The following is a 16,924-nucleotide window of genomic DNA, read 5'->3' on the forward strand; positions in this document are numbered from 1 at the left end:
TCTGAATCTTTGTAGAGGGCTCTCCTTCCCCTTCCCTTTTATTCTCCCCCTTTTTGTTATCATCAAGGAGAGGGGTCAAGCCTTGTGCTTTTGCCAGCTGCATTAGGAGATTGGTTTGAGATTGTTGGTTGAGAAGAAGGGTGGCCACAGAGTCTTCAATTCCTTGAACTCTGTCTTCCAACTTGGCCAGCCTTTGTTCAGTAACTGATTCCTTTTTCAATCTCGAAACCAAGTCCTGCAAAGTACCATAGGGCATGACTGAATCCAATTTTTCTGAAGTGAAGGATTTCAAGTCAGCAATATCTTTCCTGAGATCATCCAGACTCATATTTTGCTTTACTTGCTGCAACTTTATGAGATGCAGTGAGTCCAGGTGAGCTTGGAGGATAGCCTTGATATTTGCATTTGAAGTGTTCTGAATGGCCTGTTGAATAGTGATGATTTGTTTGACCAAGTGGACATTGAATTCACCTGTTCTATGCTCCTTAGTCAAGGCCCATTCAGGTAGATTAGGAATGGAACTAGGGTCTTTACCTCCCCCTATGTTCATGCTTCCATCAGAAGAAATAGAGTCATCATCATCAGAATTTACTCCAAATTCCTCAGATGGCTCACCAGCTGTAGAAGGCATCCTGTTAATAGCAGCTTTATCCCTTTGAAGAGATTCTGTTGAGTGCACTAGATGTAGTGTCCTTTCTGCCTCCTCATTGTCCTGAGCAGCCAACATTTGATAGGCTGTCACAGGATGAGTAAAAGTATCAGCATCCAAGGAAATGTTATCAATTACAGCTTTGTAATGTTGCTAAAATTGTCTTTCCTTTTCAGCATCATCCACAATCATTGACTCATGAGCAATGGCTGGTTCCACCCTTGTATCAACTGTACCTGCTTTTCTCTCTTTTTCTCTATGTTCTTGCATCAGGGGCTCCCCCTGGCTCACACATCTCACTCCCTCACCTTCACCTTCTAAGGTGGTACTCCACTCACTGATTTTTGCCATGCTGGAAGAAATAGCATGCATTTTTGTGCTCTCAATCTCTCCTTTTGCCTGGGAGCAACCCAGCCTCTCACTCAAATTTTCAGTCCCTGCCCTCAATCCTAAAAGTGATTGCACAGTATTCATGTCTTCTACACTTGGAATCATTTCAGTTATTTGTGTAGAGACTATCAACGGATGTGGAATATCCGTTGAAGGTGAAACTGTTGTTATCAACAGATAACTGCTGTTAAGCTTATCCGTTGAAGAGCAACCACTTGTCAACGGATGAGTGATATCCGTTGAAGAAGGAAAAGAAGATGAAATTGAAAGTGATATAACTGTTGAATCTGTATAGATTGATTTGATATGTGTTGATACAGATTCTTCAATTATATCTGAAAGAATTTGCGGGTGATCCAACAAATCATCTAAAAGATGATGATCACCTGTATTTGAGTGGGGCTCCTCCCTGAGTTGTAAAGAGGGAGAATCAGGAATTGATGGGAATAACATATCCACATCCAGAGATGGTGAAGAAGTATTTGGTGATTGATGTGTAGTTATTGTGAGAGAATGGGGCTGTGACTCCACATTTATTGGAGTCACATCAAACTGAGTTTGAGAAGGCACAGAGACAGATGGATGTATCTGTGCAGTGTGTGCACCCTGTGTAGAAGATTGGGTTCTAGCCTTCTTTCTTCTAATAAAAGCTTTTGTAGGTGAGTGTTTGGCTTTAGTGTCCCTCCCTCTTTTGTTCTGTGTTCCTGGTTGGGAACTCTTTTCAATAGTAACATCCTTTTGGGAGGATGCTACTAGGGATGTGCTAGAAACCTTTTCAACCACCACAGCTTTTTGAGAAACTGGGGCTTGGCTAGCTTGGGAAGCACTCAACTCTCCTTCCTTATCCTGGGGGTTTCTTTGATGTTCACCCCTCCCCTCACCACTCACACCCTGTTCACTTCCCTCAGGGTTAATGGTTGTTGTTACAACTGTTGTCTTTTGAGAAACAACAGAGGTGGTTTTCTTTGTCTTGGATTTTGAAAGTTTAGATTTGGTGACCTTGGTAGAAACCTGTTGGGGCATTGACACAGATTTCATGGCCACACTAGAAGATAAAGAAATAGAGGGGTTGGAAGAAGTAGGAGTTGCGGAAGCAATTACCTCACCTACCTGGGGTGCATTCATGATTGGTAAATATACCAATTGCACACTGCTGTTGAGATCCATTCTCAATAAGTCTACAAGAACTCTTTTCTCTTGTGCCCAGCACTTGAGTTTATTATTCTCATTGATAATGACTAAACCTTCAGCAACATGGTTAGCCAATAACATAAAGAATCTAGCATAATAGATGTTATTAGGTCTATTAGCTTTGTTACCTAATCTAGTACCTAATTCTAGCATCACATAGTTGCTAAAGTTAAAGTACCTATCAGAAACAAGCATATAGAACATATTAACAAGAGATGAAGTTATGGCATCAAAATTACTAATTTTCCCAGAGAAAACCTTTATGAAGGCATCCCCAAGAAAACTCCATTCTTTCCTAAGGCCTTTTCGTCTAATACCCCCTAAATTAGCAGAGTTAAGAGAGTAACCTATGGAATCTAACATGCTGGATACATCACTATCAGTGTGTGGTGTCATGGCATTGTTCTCAGGTAATTTAAAACATGCTTGTAAGTCATCACAGTTAATACAGTGATTTTTACCTTTGAGAGTGAAGGAGATAGTCATATCCATGGAGTTGAACTCAGCAGTTGTCCAAATCTCCTCAACTACTTCACAGAAAATCGTTGGGGCTTCCAGCATTGCATAGCTAAGTTTACAGTTTTTGATGAAGTCCATCATTTTGTGATAATCTGAGTGGGCTTCATTCTTTTCTACCAGAGCTATGAAATTGTTCTTCTCGTAGATGAACCCAGATTGAGACATAATCTTCACGACTGGTGCCATTGTTGTGAGTAGAAATTGCAGAGAATAACTTGAAGGTTTTGCAGAGAGAAAATGGTAAATGCTTGAAATTCTAAGAAAGCGTAAAGTAATAATGAACAATCAGAAGGGCTTATATTCTTTCAAAGAAAAAGAAATAAATAAAGGATTAATCAGTAAATAGGTGTTAGTGAATTTCAGCCGTTTAAGAATAAACTGTAAGTATTCTAATAACTACCTTTAAAACCAATACATACAAATGTATGTATGGTATCAACGGTTAAGAAAATAGAATCAACGGCTGTGAGACACCTCAAACGTCTGATGTGACATTTCAACGGATAATGTAAATTGTCATCCGTTGAAAGGTACTTCAGTTTTATCCGTTGACGGATAAAAGTTCCAGAAATATACTTGTCTTTCAACGGATAATGAATATCCGTTGATAGAGCAATTTTGACTTTCAACGGATAGGGAACATCCGTTGATGGAATAAACTTTGTTAAAAGTCAAATTTGTTCTAGCAACTAATATACTTCAGGCTTCACATTAAATTGCAAAGAAGACATGAATTTTAAGAGTAATTAAGCATACCTAGCTCACTTACCAATCTTGTGAATGTTGATTCATCAAGTGGCTTGGTAAATATGTCAGCAATTTGTTGTTCACTTGGAACAAAATGTAGTTCCACTGTACCATTCATGACATGCTCCCTGATGAAGTGGTACTTAATATCAATGTGCTTGGTCCTTGAGTGCTGCACAGGATTCTCTGTTATGGCTATGGCACTTGTGTTGTCACAAAAGATAGGTTTTCTATCAACATGAAGTCCATAATCAAGGAGTTGATTCCTCATCCATAACATTTGAGAACAGCAACTTCCAGCAGCAATGTATTCAGCCTCAGCTGTAGAAGTAGAGACTGAATTTTGCTTTTTGCTAAACCATGATACAAGCTTGTTTCCCAGGAATTGGCAGGAGCCTGTTGTACTTTTCCTGTCTATTTTGCAACCTGCATAGTCTGCATCTGAATAACCAATTAGATCAAAGCCAGATTCTCTAGGATACCAAATTCCTAAATTTGGTGTACCCTTGAGATATCTGAAAATTCTCTTGATAACAATTAAGTGAGACTCCCTAGGATCAGCTTGAAATCTAGCACACAGACATGTAGCAAACATTATATCTGGTCTGCTAGCAGTTAAATATAAAAGTGAACCAACCATGCCTCTATAACTTGTAATGTCCACAGACCTTTCAGTCTTATTTAATTCAAGTTTGGTGGCAGTGGCCATGGGAGTTTTTGCAGATGAACATTCCATTAAGTCAAACTTCTTTAAAAGATCATGAATATATTTAGTTTGACTAATGAAAATTCCATTACTAACTTGTTTAATTTGTAAACCAAGAAAATAGGTTAGTTCTCCCATTAGGCTCATTTCATAATTACTTTGCATTAGCTTAGCAAACTTTTTACAAAGTTTATTATCTTTAGAACCAAATATTATGTCATCTACATAAATTTGAACAAGTATACTAGAGCCATTAACATTTCTAAAGAAGAGAGTTTTATCAACAGTACCTCTAGTGAAATGATTCTCCAAAAGAAATTTTGATAATGTTTCATACCAGGCTCTAGGTGCTTGCTTCAGTCCATAGAGTGCTTTCAACAGATAATACACATAGTCTGGAAAATTTGGATCTTCAAATCCTGGAGGTTGACTTACATAGACTTCTTCCTCTAATTTCCCATTTAGAAATGCACTCTTGACATCCATTTGATAGACTTTGAAATTGGCATGGGTTGCATAGGCTAGAAAGATTCTGATAGCTTCAAGTCTTGCAACAGGAGCATATGTCTCATCAAAATCTATTCCCTCTTACTGAGAATAGCCTTTAGCAACCAATCTGGCTTTATTCCTTATGATAATGCCATTTTCATCCATCTTATTTCTGAATACCCATTTTGTATCAATAGGACTCTTGTTCTTTGGTTTGGGTACCAGCTTCCAAACTTGGTTTCTCTCAAATTGGTTTAGCTCTTCCTGCATAGCTAATATCCAATCTGGATCCAATAAGGCTTCTTCCACTTTCTTAGGTTCCTCCTGAGATAGAAAACTACTATACAGACATTCATCTTGAGTAGCTCTTCTTGTTTGCACTTTAGATGATGCATCACCAATGATTAGTTCAAAGGGATGATTCTTGGTCCATTTCCTTTGAGGTGGAAGATGAGCTCTAGATGAGGTGATCTCAGTATTGTCATGATGTGAGACAGCGTTTTGATTAGTTGAAACTCCCCCTGAGTTGTTGGTCCTTTGCAGGGAAATTGGAGTTCCATCAATTAATGATGTAAATTGATTATCAGTTGATGATCTATGATCAACGGATGCTTCATTAAGTACTTCAACAGATGATGCACAATGTCTTTCAACGGATGCTGAATTTTGTGCATTATCCAGGGGCAAATTTTGTATTCCTTTTGAAGTGTCGTCTCCATCAATCTCTTCTTCACTATCATCACAATATATTTCAATATTGTCAAATTTGAGTCTCTCATAATGTTCCTCATCTGTTAGTCCATCAATCTTTTTATCATCAAACACAACATGCACATATTCCATAACAATGTTGGTTCTTAGATTGTAGACCCTATAAGATTTTCCAGCTGAATAACCAACAAATATTCCTTCATCAGCCTTTACATCAAACTTCCCTTTATGGTCAGATTGATTCCTCAGTATAAAACATTTACATCCAAAGACATGAAGAAAGTTTAGAGTTGGTTTTCTTTTCTTGAACAACTGATAAGGAGTCATGCCTTTAGCTTGATTGATCAAAGAAATATTTTGAGTGAAACAGGCACAATTAACAGCTTCAGCCCAAAAATATGTTGGTAACTTTGATTCTTCAAGCATTGTTCTGGCAGCCTCAATTAAAGATCTGTTCTTTCTTTCAACTACCCCATTTTGCTGAGGTGTTCTTGGAGCTGAGAACTCATGCATGATTCCATTTTCTTCACAGAACAGCCTTAATGTCAAATTCTTGAACTCAGTTCCATTGTCACTCCTGATGTTTCTTACCTTCAAGTCAGGATGATTATTGACTTGCCTGATGTGATTGATAATGATTTCACTTGCTTCATCCTTTGATCCAAGAAAATAGACCCATGAGAACTTTGAGAAATCATCTACAATCACTAAGCAATATCTTTTTCTTGCTATTGACAATACATTGACTGGTCCAAACAAATCCATATGTAGCAGCTGTAATGGTTCATCAATTGTTGTTTCAAGCTTCTTCTGAAATGATGCTTTCCTTTGTTTGCCTTTCTGACAAGCATCACACAGACCATCCCTTGAGAATTCAACAAGAGGAATTCCTCTTACTAAGTCCTTTTTGACTAGATCATTCATTGTCTTGAAATTCAAATGGGATAGCTTCTTGTGCCATAGCCAACTCTCAACTGAACTTGCTTTGCTGAAGAGACAAGTAATAGATTCTGCATCTGTAGAGTTGAAGTCAGCTAAGTACACATTTCCTTTTCTAACTCCAGTTAGAACCACTTTGTTGTCTTTCTTACTAGTGACAACACAGGCTTCAGAATTGAAGGAAACTGTATTCCCTCTATCACATAGTTGACTGATACTCAGTAAGTTGTGCTTGAGACCATCAACTAATGCAACTTCTTCAATGATGACATTCCTTGTTGAAATCAAGCCATATCCCATAGTAAACCCTTTGCTGTCATCTCCAAAGGTTATGCTGGGGCCAGCTCTCTCTTTAAACTCTGTGAGCAGGGAGAAATCTCCAGTCATGTGTCTTGAACAGCCATTGTCCAAGTACCATAGATTTCTTCTATTTTCCTGCACACCACAAAATCAATCAATTTGATTTTGGTACCCAAGTTTCCTTGGGTCCATTCTTGTTAGCCTTTCTCCTAGACTTCATTCCTCCTGCATCTTTAGACTTAGGTGAGTTTGAGTCAACCTTGGTCTTAGATGTGGTTGGTTGAGGTGTAGGGTTAGTCACAACATTATCCAGCACATTTATAGAATTATTAGGCATGGATTGTGCATACATGTTATTCCACATTGGCATATTGTATGGCATTTGAGGCATACTGAATGCAGCAAGATAAGGATTGTTAAAATATGGCATGTTTGCAAAATGTGCATAAGGATTTTGTTGAGACATAACAGGCATAACATGTAGAGGTGATACAGACATGTTAGGCATGGAAGAGGGTACAGTTATGGGAGATTTCTTAATAGATTTACAATTAGCAGATAGATGATTAACACTACTACAATGCACACAGCTTTTTCTAGGAGCATACTTGTCAGGTATGTAATTGTTATGTTTGTTAACTCCTACCTTCCCATTTCTGTTGGATTTCCTTTTGGATTCCTTTTTATCCTCAACCATCTTGAGCCTATTGTTTAACTGTTCTAAGGTCATGTGCCCTACATTCACCTTTCTGACATCTTTGGATGTGCTTGCTTCTTCTTTGACAAAGTTCTTTGAAGTTGAACCAAACTTTTTGTTGAGTTTCTTTAGATTTTCTCTTTTAGAAACATCTGCCTGTTTTAATTGAGGAACCTTCAACGGATGTTCCTTTTCTTCCTTCAACGGATAACTTTCATCATCCGTTGATTCCACATCCGTTGACAGTCCATCAATTAATTCCAGTTTCTTTTTATTTTTATCCCAGGCAGTTTCACAGAATGATTCAATTCCTTGGACTTTGGCAATTTGAGCACTTACATCCCTAGATGTTTTCCAGGCTTTAATCACCTCTTGCTCTTTCTCTAATTGATTGGAAAGTATTTCTACTTTCTTAACAGATTCAGCTAGTTCATTCTCAACAGATATACAATGCAATTTGGTTTTCTCTAGGTCAATCAACTTATTTTCTAACACAGTATTTCTATTACTTAAAAACAGATTGTTCTCTTTGATCCTACTATTTTCTTTAGCAAGAGATTTAAGAGACACACGCAAATGATACAATTCAGTAGACATGTCATTGAAAGCATCATTGCACTCTTCTTTAGTAAGCTGTGTTAAATCAGTAGTGATTACCTGATTGCTTGATGAACTAACTTCGTTTTCTTCAGAATCAGCCATGAGAGCAAGGTTGACATAATCCACATCTTCATCCTCTTCATCTCCATCAGCTGCCCAGTCCTTTTCTTGAGTAATGAAAGCCCTTTCCTTCTGTTTGAGCAGATCAAAATATTTCTTTTTGTAATCTACTTGTTCAAATTTCTTCTTTTCAGAGGTTGGCTTTCTGCACTCACTTGCAAAGTGTCCACTTATACCACAATTAAAACACTTGAACTTGGATTTGTCCACCATGTTCTTATAGGGTTTAGTGGCTCTAGTGTTTTTCCTGAACTTCATCTTTGCAAATCTCCTGGACAGAAATGCAAGATGCTCATCAATACCATCAGAGTCATCTTGACTGGAGTTGTCTTCATTTTCAGCAACTTGCTCTTTACCCTTGTCTGATTCTGGATTTCTTACACCATCTTTGGAGCTTGATGTAGATCTCACAGTTTCTTTTCTGCATGCTTTCTCATTTTCAGCTACCAATGCAACTGAACCTCCTTTCTTTCTCCCCCTCTCCAATACCTCATCCTGTTCCAACTCTAGTTCATAAGTCTTCAAGATTCCATATAATCTTTCAAGAGTAAAGTCCTTATAATCCTGAGAGTTTCTTAAGGAAACAGTCATGGGTTTCCATTCCTTTGGTAAGGATCTCAAAAATTTAAGATTTGAATCCTTCACCTGGTACACTCTACCATACAGCTTCAGTCCATTCAACAGCTTTTGGAATCTATTAAATGTGTCATTTAAAGATTCATTCTCTTCAAAATGAAAGTACTCATACTGTTGAATGAGAAGCTGCATTTTGTTCTCTTTTACTTGTTCTGTACCTTCACACAGCAGCTGAACTGTGTCCCAAACCTCTTTGGCAGTTGAACAATTTATCACATTATCAAACATATCCTTGTCAAGACCATTAAACAAAATGTTCATAGCCTTCTTATCCTTGTGGACTTCTTCTGTGTCTTCCATTGTCCATTCTGCTCTAGGTTTTGGAATGGATTGACCAACAGCAATTGTGGCCGTAGCAACTGTGGCTACTTTGTGGGGAATGTGAGGACCATTCTCAATGCAGTTTACATAACCTTCATCTTGGGAGAGTAGATGAAGGTGCATTTTCACCTTCCAGTGGTGATAACTGTCTTTGTCAAGAACTGGGATCTTTACTCCAATATCCTTCTTACTCATCTTTGTTAGATTCCAAGATCTTTAAACTCTTTGTGTGTCAAGAGCTTGCTCTGATACCAATTGTTATTCCTAGAGGACTAACAATGAGATTTACAGAAGGGGGGGTTGAATGTAAATCTCAAAACTTTTTCAAGTTTTGAGAAGTTTATTAAAGCAGTGTGTTCTAGATGAACAAGTGTATGAATTGCTTTGAGCTAATGCAGACAGATATATATTCAAACACAAAATGTAAAGAACACAACACACTTTAAAAACTTTTCTGGTGGATTTGTTGTTCCACCAGAGATGGTATATTAGAAAATCTGTGTTCAACAATGTTGATCACAGCTGCATCCTAGTACAAACTAGATGAATTTTCTCTCAAGATATTTCTTAACAGCTCTGGAAAATCTCTCTCTAATTACTAGCTTCTTCTTGGTTTATATATTACCAAGTGTACAAGTGAAAAACAATATAAAATTACAATAGTAAAATAAGTTCTTCACTTGCTTCTTTTCCTGTTCACTCAAGTACTTTGTTGACTATTGCATCTTTGTACTAAAGAAGAACGGCTGCTTTTTCTGTTGATCCTGAAATTCGGCTACCACACCTCAGTTTTCTCTGTCAACCCATGTGCCTCTGTCTGTAGGTACAACTACCACTTATCAACGGCTAATTAGCAGAACATCCGTTGAAGCTTTCATCCGTTGATGACTTCATCCGTTGAAGGATGTTATCCGTTGAAGCTTTCATCCGTTGATGCATTTATCCGTTGATGCTCTCATCCGTTGAAGGATGTTATCCGTTGAAGCTTTAGAGACATCCGTTGAAGCTTAGCTTCTCATCCGTTGAAGGTCTTTAAGTCATCCGTTGATACCACTTCATTTATACAAAATTACAAGGCATGAAATATTTACAATTGGCCTTCCTATCTGCATATCATCTAGTAGTCAACATGACTCATAGTTTCTCTCAACTTCTAAGAATTACATTTTAAATACAGAGACTGAAATATGCTACAATACTAGACTTATTTCTAAGTAAAGCTACACCATCAACGGATAGCCAAAGTGGTCTTATCCGTTGAGGCTACTGACACTAAATTTCTACTTAAGTGTTTTGTTAAACATATCATCAAACTAATGCACATATATTCCTAACAATTACTAAGTCAAAAACTAGAATAGTGCTTCTTATCTGTTAATTTCCGATATTAGTAAATCTTATGGATGTACTAAGTGTTGATAAGCCTCACTTATCAAAAGAAAATGTAAAGAAAAGAAATAAATATCAGGTACTCCTTTGAGATCTAGAGAAAAATGTATGTGGAAGGGAAGACCCAAGTGCATTGCTGGTATTAAGTAATATGCATTAGAAAAGCAAAATAAAGTTTTCTTGGTGACTTTTCACATTCTCTGATTACTGGAGAAATACTCTGATAATAGTATAAATTCTGATAAGCAGTTGTGACTCACTTACATTGAGGAGCTCCTGTGAAAAAGAATATCAAAAGATGCATAAAATGAGCACAAAACAGTTGAGGTGGACTCATGCATGAACTCATTCTATAGTAGACTTCAGACTAATGACAGATTTTGAGCAAATTTCTTTGTTATACCTTATTTCTAAGATGTACTGAAGTGAATCAGACTTTACTCTTTGTCTGATATTTAGCTTAAAGCACACACTTACACTTCATATGAATGATGAAAATTACTGTGGTGATCAATGTTATTTTAGATGAACAGTTTAAGTGTCAGTTGCATAAATTATGAGGACAAGTTCTGATGGAAGTTCTGATCATTAAGTTCTGTGGAAACCATATCAGTATTTGTGTGAAGAATTACAGAAATAAACATTCACTTTTTGAGTACAGAAGCCATATTCTGATGACCTTTAAATTCTGATAATAGTCAAGTTCTGATGCTTACGTGGCAGTATTTATTTCCTTGATTTATTTTTGGGTCAATACTTGAACGGCTATATTTTATCAGAATATTGGTTTAAGTGAGATAAAGACAGTCATAATTACTTGTTTAGTGGGAACAGTTTTTTTTTTTGAAAAACTGCATGTGCATAGTAATCATTACTTATTTCTCGTGCCCATTAACTATTGTCTTAACTACTGAATGGATGACAGCTGTAAAGACTGTTCCAATTCATCTTAACTGCTGTCAAGTGGCGTGTATAAGTAAAAGAGAGAAAAGATTTTAAATCTTTATCTACTTTTGTATTCAATACTCTCTCTCTTTTCTCTTATTCTCTCTATATTCACTGACGGTTTTTTACACAGGCATTTTACCAAACACCTTTCAGGCATTCTTATTTCTCACTTCTTTTTCAATGGTACCAAAGGATCTAATCTTTAATGGAGCAAAGTTCGTCCCCAACAACTACACTGCCATTCTAACCAAGAGTGACGCTCCGTCAGAACTTCATTTTGTTCAGGACTTCTTGGCTCACAGTGAAATAGGGTTTGCTTTGACGCATCCATCCACTTTATCTGGAACTCAAGTTCTGACGTTCTGGAGAACGGGACTTTATGATGATGGTGGTAAGGATGGGACTCCAAGCATCATTTTTATAGCAAAGGAAGTGGAGTACGTTGTTACTCCGGCAACAGTCAGGAAAGCTCTAGACCTACCTGATAACTGCCAGTTCAGTTCTGCTGTTGAGGAGCCATTGCTACACCAAATGATGGCTAATTTAGGGTATGAGGAGAGTTTGGCAAAGTTGGGCCAACTTAAACGCCCACATATTCGAAGAGAATGGAGCTTTTTCTTCGATTGCATCACCAAGGCGTTCGCAAATAAATGCTCAAATTTTGACGCCATTCCGATTCTGACTCAACAAATTGGGTATGCTCTTCCAAACCAGTCTCACTTGGATTATGCCAAGACTGTGTTATGTTTTATAGGAGATAGAATGAAAGAGGACAGGAATGTAGTTTACTTTGCTAGGTTCTGTCAGTTAATTTACAGTTACTGTACATCAAATGAACCACAACTAGCAAGTGAACACATAGAACCTTTTAGGTTAGCAAAAGGGCTTTTACTGACCTTTTAACTGCTGATAACAAAAAGAAAGTTCTGAGGCCCCTTGGAATTCCTTTAGCAGTAAAGCAAGCCCTTGTAAATGCTGATGTTGATACTTACTCTGTATTATATCCTGATGTTCCACAACAACAACAACCACAACCACAACAGCCATCAGAACCTACTACTGCCCCTCAACAAACACACATATCAGAACATGCCAACCATCCATCAGCACATAATCAAGTGAAGCCTTCTTCTTCTAGAGCAAAGTGGACTAAGACAGTACCTCAGGCACATCGGAAAAGAAGGAAGATGATTTTAAGAGATGAGTCTGATGATGAGGTACAAGTTCAACCATCAGAACCTGTTGCTGAAGTAGCTGAGAAGGTCTCTTCTCAGACAGCTCAAGAAACTGGGAGTTCTAGGCCCCTAAAAATGCTTAGAAAGCTAAACTCTGATGATCAAGCTCCCAGAGTCTCTCCACCGGCTAAGAGACTTAAACAACAAAGAGCAAGGAGGGCTGTAGAAGAATCAATCTATGAAGAAGGAATGGAAGTAGCAGCTGTGGAAGGGGGTCAGGAATCTCTGATCCCACAAGAACCTACTGTAGTTGAATCTCTTCCAAGTGCTGAGCCACAACTTCATGAAGCTCACAAATCTCCAATCCAAGAGCCAGAGACTACTCCAATGCCTACTTCTCCTGTGTCTCCAATAAATTCTCCAGTACATGCTGAAAACCCAGGCACAAGTGCTGAAATTGATATCAACAACTTGGATGTGCCTTTGGTCTTGTATCTGGAAGCTCCATCCACTTCACATCTTTCTCAGAACACTCCACCAACAACTCCATTGTTAGATGCTGATGACCATGAAGATGAATCTTCTATTGCTTCACATATAATCATTCTATCAAAAGATGTTGATACTGAAGATTCTGCAAGTTCTGTTGAAGAAAATATTGGTGAAGCTGCTACAAATATAAATGCTGATGCAGCTGGTCCTTCTGGACATGCACCTCCACAAACAGTTTGTAAAGCTGATTTGATTAAGAAGTTTGTGAGAAAGGATGCACCAGTTCCATGGAGTGAAACTAACAGAGGAAGAGAATGGATCAAGGAGTGGAACAAAGTTGATTTTGTTCCTACTGCAGATGTTCTTGCTGAGCACCTGGCTAAAGCTGATGAAATGTTGTTGAATGATGACTTCAAAGCACAGCTCAGAGTTACTGCATTGAGTACCAGGAATCTTCAAGTCCAACACTCAATAACTCAAGCCAAGGTGGACAAAATTTAAGATACAGTGATTAAGCAAACCATGAATGTCACATTGGACAAGAAAAGGTTTTTTAAGCCAGCCTTTAACCGCATTGAGTATATAGAAAAGACTCAAGAAAAGCAGCAAGCTCAACTATCTGATATTTTAAAGAATCAAGCTGCTCAACAAAACCAACTCAATGAAATTGAAAACTCTGTGGAATTGCTTGTCTCCCTGCTTCTACCAGATGATGCCAAAAAGGGGGAGAAAGTGATTCAGTCCAAATGCACAACTGATCAACTACTGAAGGGTAAGGATGATGATAATGAAGACCAGGGAAACTCTGAAAGGAGTAGAGGTCTAAGTCAAGGCAGGGGTTCTTTATTAAGGGAAGCCAGAACCATAAGTCAAAGAACAAGGTCTGATACTAAAAGGATAAGTTCTGATGAACAAACTCTGAAACTTGATGAAGAGATCTCCAAAAGGTTGTTCCTAAAGGACAATCCAGACATGGATATTAAAAGACTAAAGGAAGAAGAGATTAGACTGAAAGCTGAAAATGACAAATCTAAGTCAAAGTCTAAAACTCAAGTCACAGCAAAGAAACCACTTAAGCCTATGGGCATTATGATCAAAGAGAGGACAAATACTGAGACATCTAGGGCCAAGTCCAAATCACAGGTGGAAGTTGATCCTAGATTTAAGGGTAAGGCAAAAGTTGATGAACCTGTAAAGATATATATGCCAACCATGTATCTGGAAGTAAATACTGATGAAGATACAAGTCTGATTTTGAAGGAGAAAAGGAATATTCAAGCAAGCTCTGACAGAGCTCAAGTTGTCTTGACATCAAAAGAAAAGGAAACCTCTGACATTGCTCATGTTAAACCTTCAACAGTTCTACTACCTGGGTTTACTAAAGCTCAACAATCTGCTCAACCTATGAAGACTTCAACAAATGTTTTTCAGGGTAGATTGATCCAAGGGAAGGAAGCTAGAGATAGAAAAGGACTGGGTAATCCTGATGAGAAAAGAATAAACAACTCTACCTCAAATCCTACATCCCTTACTGAACCAGGAGTAGGGACAACTCTAGAAAGACTAAATCAATTAGAGTCTGTACAGATGGTCTACAATTCCAAGCTAAAAGAAGACATAATGCTTTATTTTATGATAGATGGGAGAGTATTCCAGATAAGAAAGGATGCAATTCGGTTGAAGTATTATGAAGAACGGCAACATGTTTTATTTCTAGTTCAAGTGAAGAACAGGTCAACGGATGGTGCTGCCAGATACTTAATATCTGATATTCAGAGGCAGAAGAAACTTTACTCTGTAAATTCTGACAGACCATACTATCCAAAGTATAGAGCTCATAATGGTGATTTAGTTGAGATGAATCCCAATACTGCTAAGATCACTACTTTTCTGGGTATTAAGGGTGTTGAATTTAATATGGAGTCTGACAAAGCTTATCTGATCAGACTGGATCAGGAGATAAGGAAAGCAAAGAGTAATGATCTTAGGGCTGCTATCTTTCAGACAGGAGAAGATACAGTTGAACTTAAAGATGCTAAAAGGAGGATGATAAATGAACTTGAATATGCTGAGAGAACTCTTCTGAAGAACTATCTCAGAACAACTCCTGACATTCAAGAGATCAAACATTGAAGCCATGTCGAGGACTACAACTGTTAAATTTTGAAGGATATACAGGCTAAAGCTGATATCAGACTTTAAGGATGGTAAAAGCTACAAGGACTGTGAGTTGTAGTTATATAGTCAAATTCTCATATGCATTTGTACTTAATATTTTTGACATCATCAAATATCTATTGAACTTGTATATTATGCTAATTTACATGTTGGGGGAGATTGTTAGATATATTTGTGATGTCATGTCTATTAATGATTTGTGTTTAGTTTTCAGATTTTGACTAACAGGACAAATCACGACTTAACTGGAAATCAGTACTTATACTGAAGTCAGAACTTAAGATATTAGAACTTAAGTTATCAGAACTTAAGATATCAGAAGATAATATCAGGACTTAAGAAGATTTTCAGATAAAAAAGGCGGCTGATTGAAGGGAAAGAAGATCAAGACTAAAACAAGAAGAGATATACATGGAGAAGAATTCTATGAAGAATAGAAGACTTGGAGGAAAAGATAACTAATTGATATATGTTAGAGATTATCTTGTAACTGTGTGGTATATAAACACAACATAGGGTTTACACCAGAAGTGTTATTATTATCGAGAATATTATTCATTGTAACTCTAGCAGCTCTTAGTGATATTGTTCATCACTGAGAGATAACGGTTCCATTGCAATACTATTTTATTAATAATATTATTCTTTGTTACATACTTGTGTTTTTAATTCAATTTGATTGTATTATACACTGTATTCAACCCTCTTCTACAGTGTGTGTGACCTAACACGTCCCTTACTTCTTAGAGCCAACTTATCTACATCTGTTTGGGGTCATGCTATATTACATGCTGTGAAACTAATAAGGATTAGGCCATCCTCTTATCATAAACAATCTCCCCATCAACTAGCACTTGGTCAAATTCCTTATGTCTCTCATTTTAGGATTTTCGGTTGTGCCGTATATATTCCCATTATCCCACCTCAAAGGTCAAAGATGGGACCGCAAAGGAGGATGGGTATATATGTCGATTTTGATTCATCATCTATTATAAGATATCTTGAACCGCTAATTATGGATGTTTTTACTGCTCGCTATGCTGATTGTCATTTTGATGAATCCATGTTCCCTAAATTAGAGAGAGATAATGATTTGCATAAATTAAATTCCGAAATATCATGGAATGCATCAGGATTAAATTCTATTGATTCATGTACTAATCAATGTGAATTTGAATTTCAAAAAATTATTCATATACAAAATATTGCTAATCAAACGCCGGTTGCTTTTAGTGACTCTAGACATATTATAAGCTCACATGTACCTGTTGTTAATGCTCCAACACGAGTTGAAATCCCTACTAAGAAATTAATTCCTGAAGAATTGATTGGTGATTCAAAGTCACTCCAGAAGCGTGGTAAACCTGTTGGTGCAAAAGATGTTGTAGCACGAAAACGCAAATTAATTGGACCTGCCCCTGAAGTGGCAAGTGTTCCAAAAAATACCCCAGAAGTGGTATTACCTTATGAAGAGGTTCAATCCCCTGAAGTGGCTATAACAAACTCCTAGACGTGGGATTACCTCCATAAGAGAATATTGCCCCAGAAGTGGCAAATGCTTCCACAGAAGCAAAGGTACCTGAAAATTATGAGATCTCAATGAATTATATCCATAACGCGAAATTACTAGATCGTGGGAGTATTGAGGTTGATGATGTATACGCTTTTTTGTGGCATCTGATATTATTATGAACTCCGATCCTGAACCATAAAGTGTGGAAGAGTGT

At 37.4% G+C, this 16,924-nt stretch overlaps 1 protein-coding gene across 1 annotated transcript; it reads left to right on the forward strand.

The window, feature by feature from the left end:
• The first annotated feature begins 16,134 nt into the window (after positions 1–16,134).
• LOC141691776 (uncharacterized) lies at positions 16,135–16,707 on the forward strand. The gene has a single exon (XM_074496533.1). The coding sequence runs from the start codon at positions 16,135–16,137 to the stop codon at positions 16,705–16,707; it is 573 nt and encodes a 190-aa protein (XP_074352634.1).
• Positions 16,708–16,924: the final 217 nt, after the last annotated feature.

This window comes from Apium graveolens, chromosome 10 (assembly GCF_009905375.1).
Source record: "Apium graveolens cultivar Ventura chromosome 10, ASM990537v1, whole genome shotgun sequence".
NCBI classification, from domain to species: domain Eukaryota; kingdom Viridiplantae; phylum Streptophyta; class Magnoliopsida; order Apiales; family Apiaceae; genus Apium; species Apium graveolens.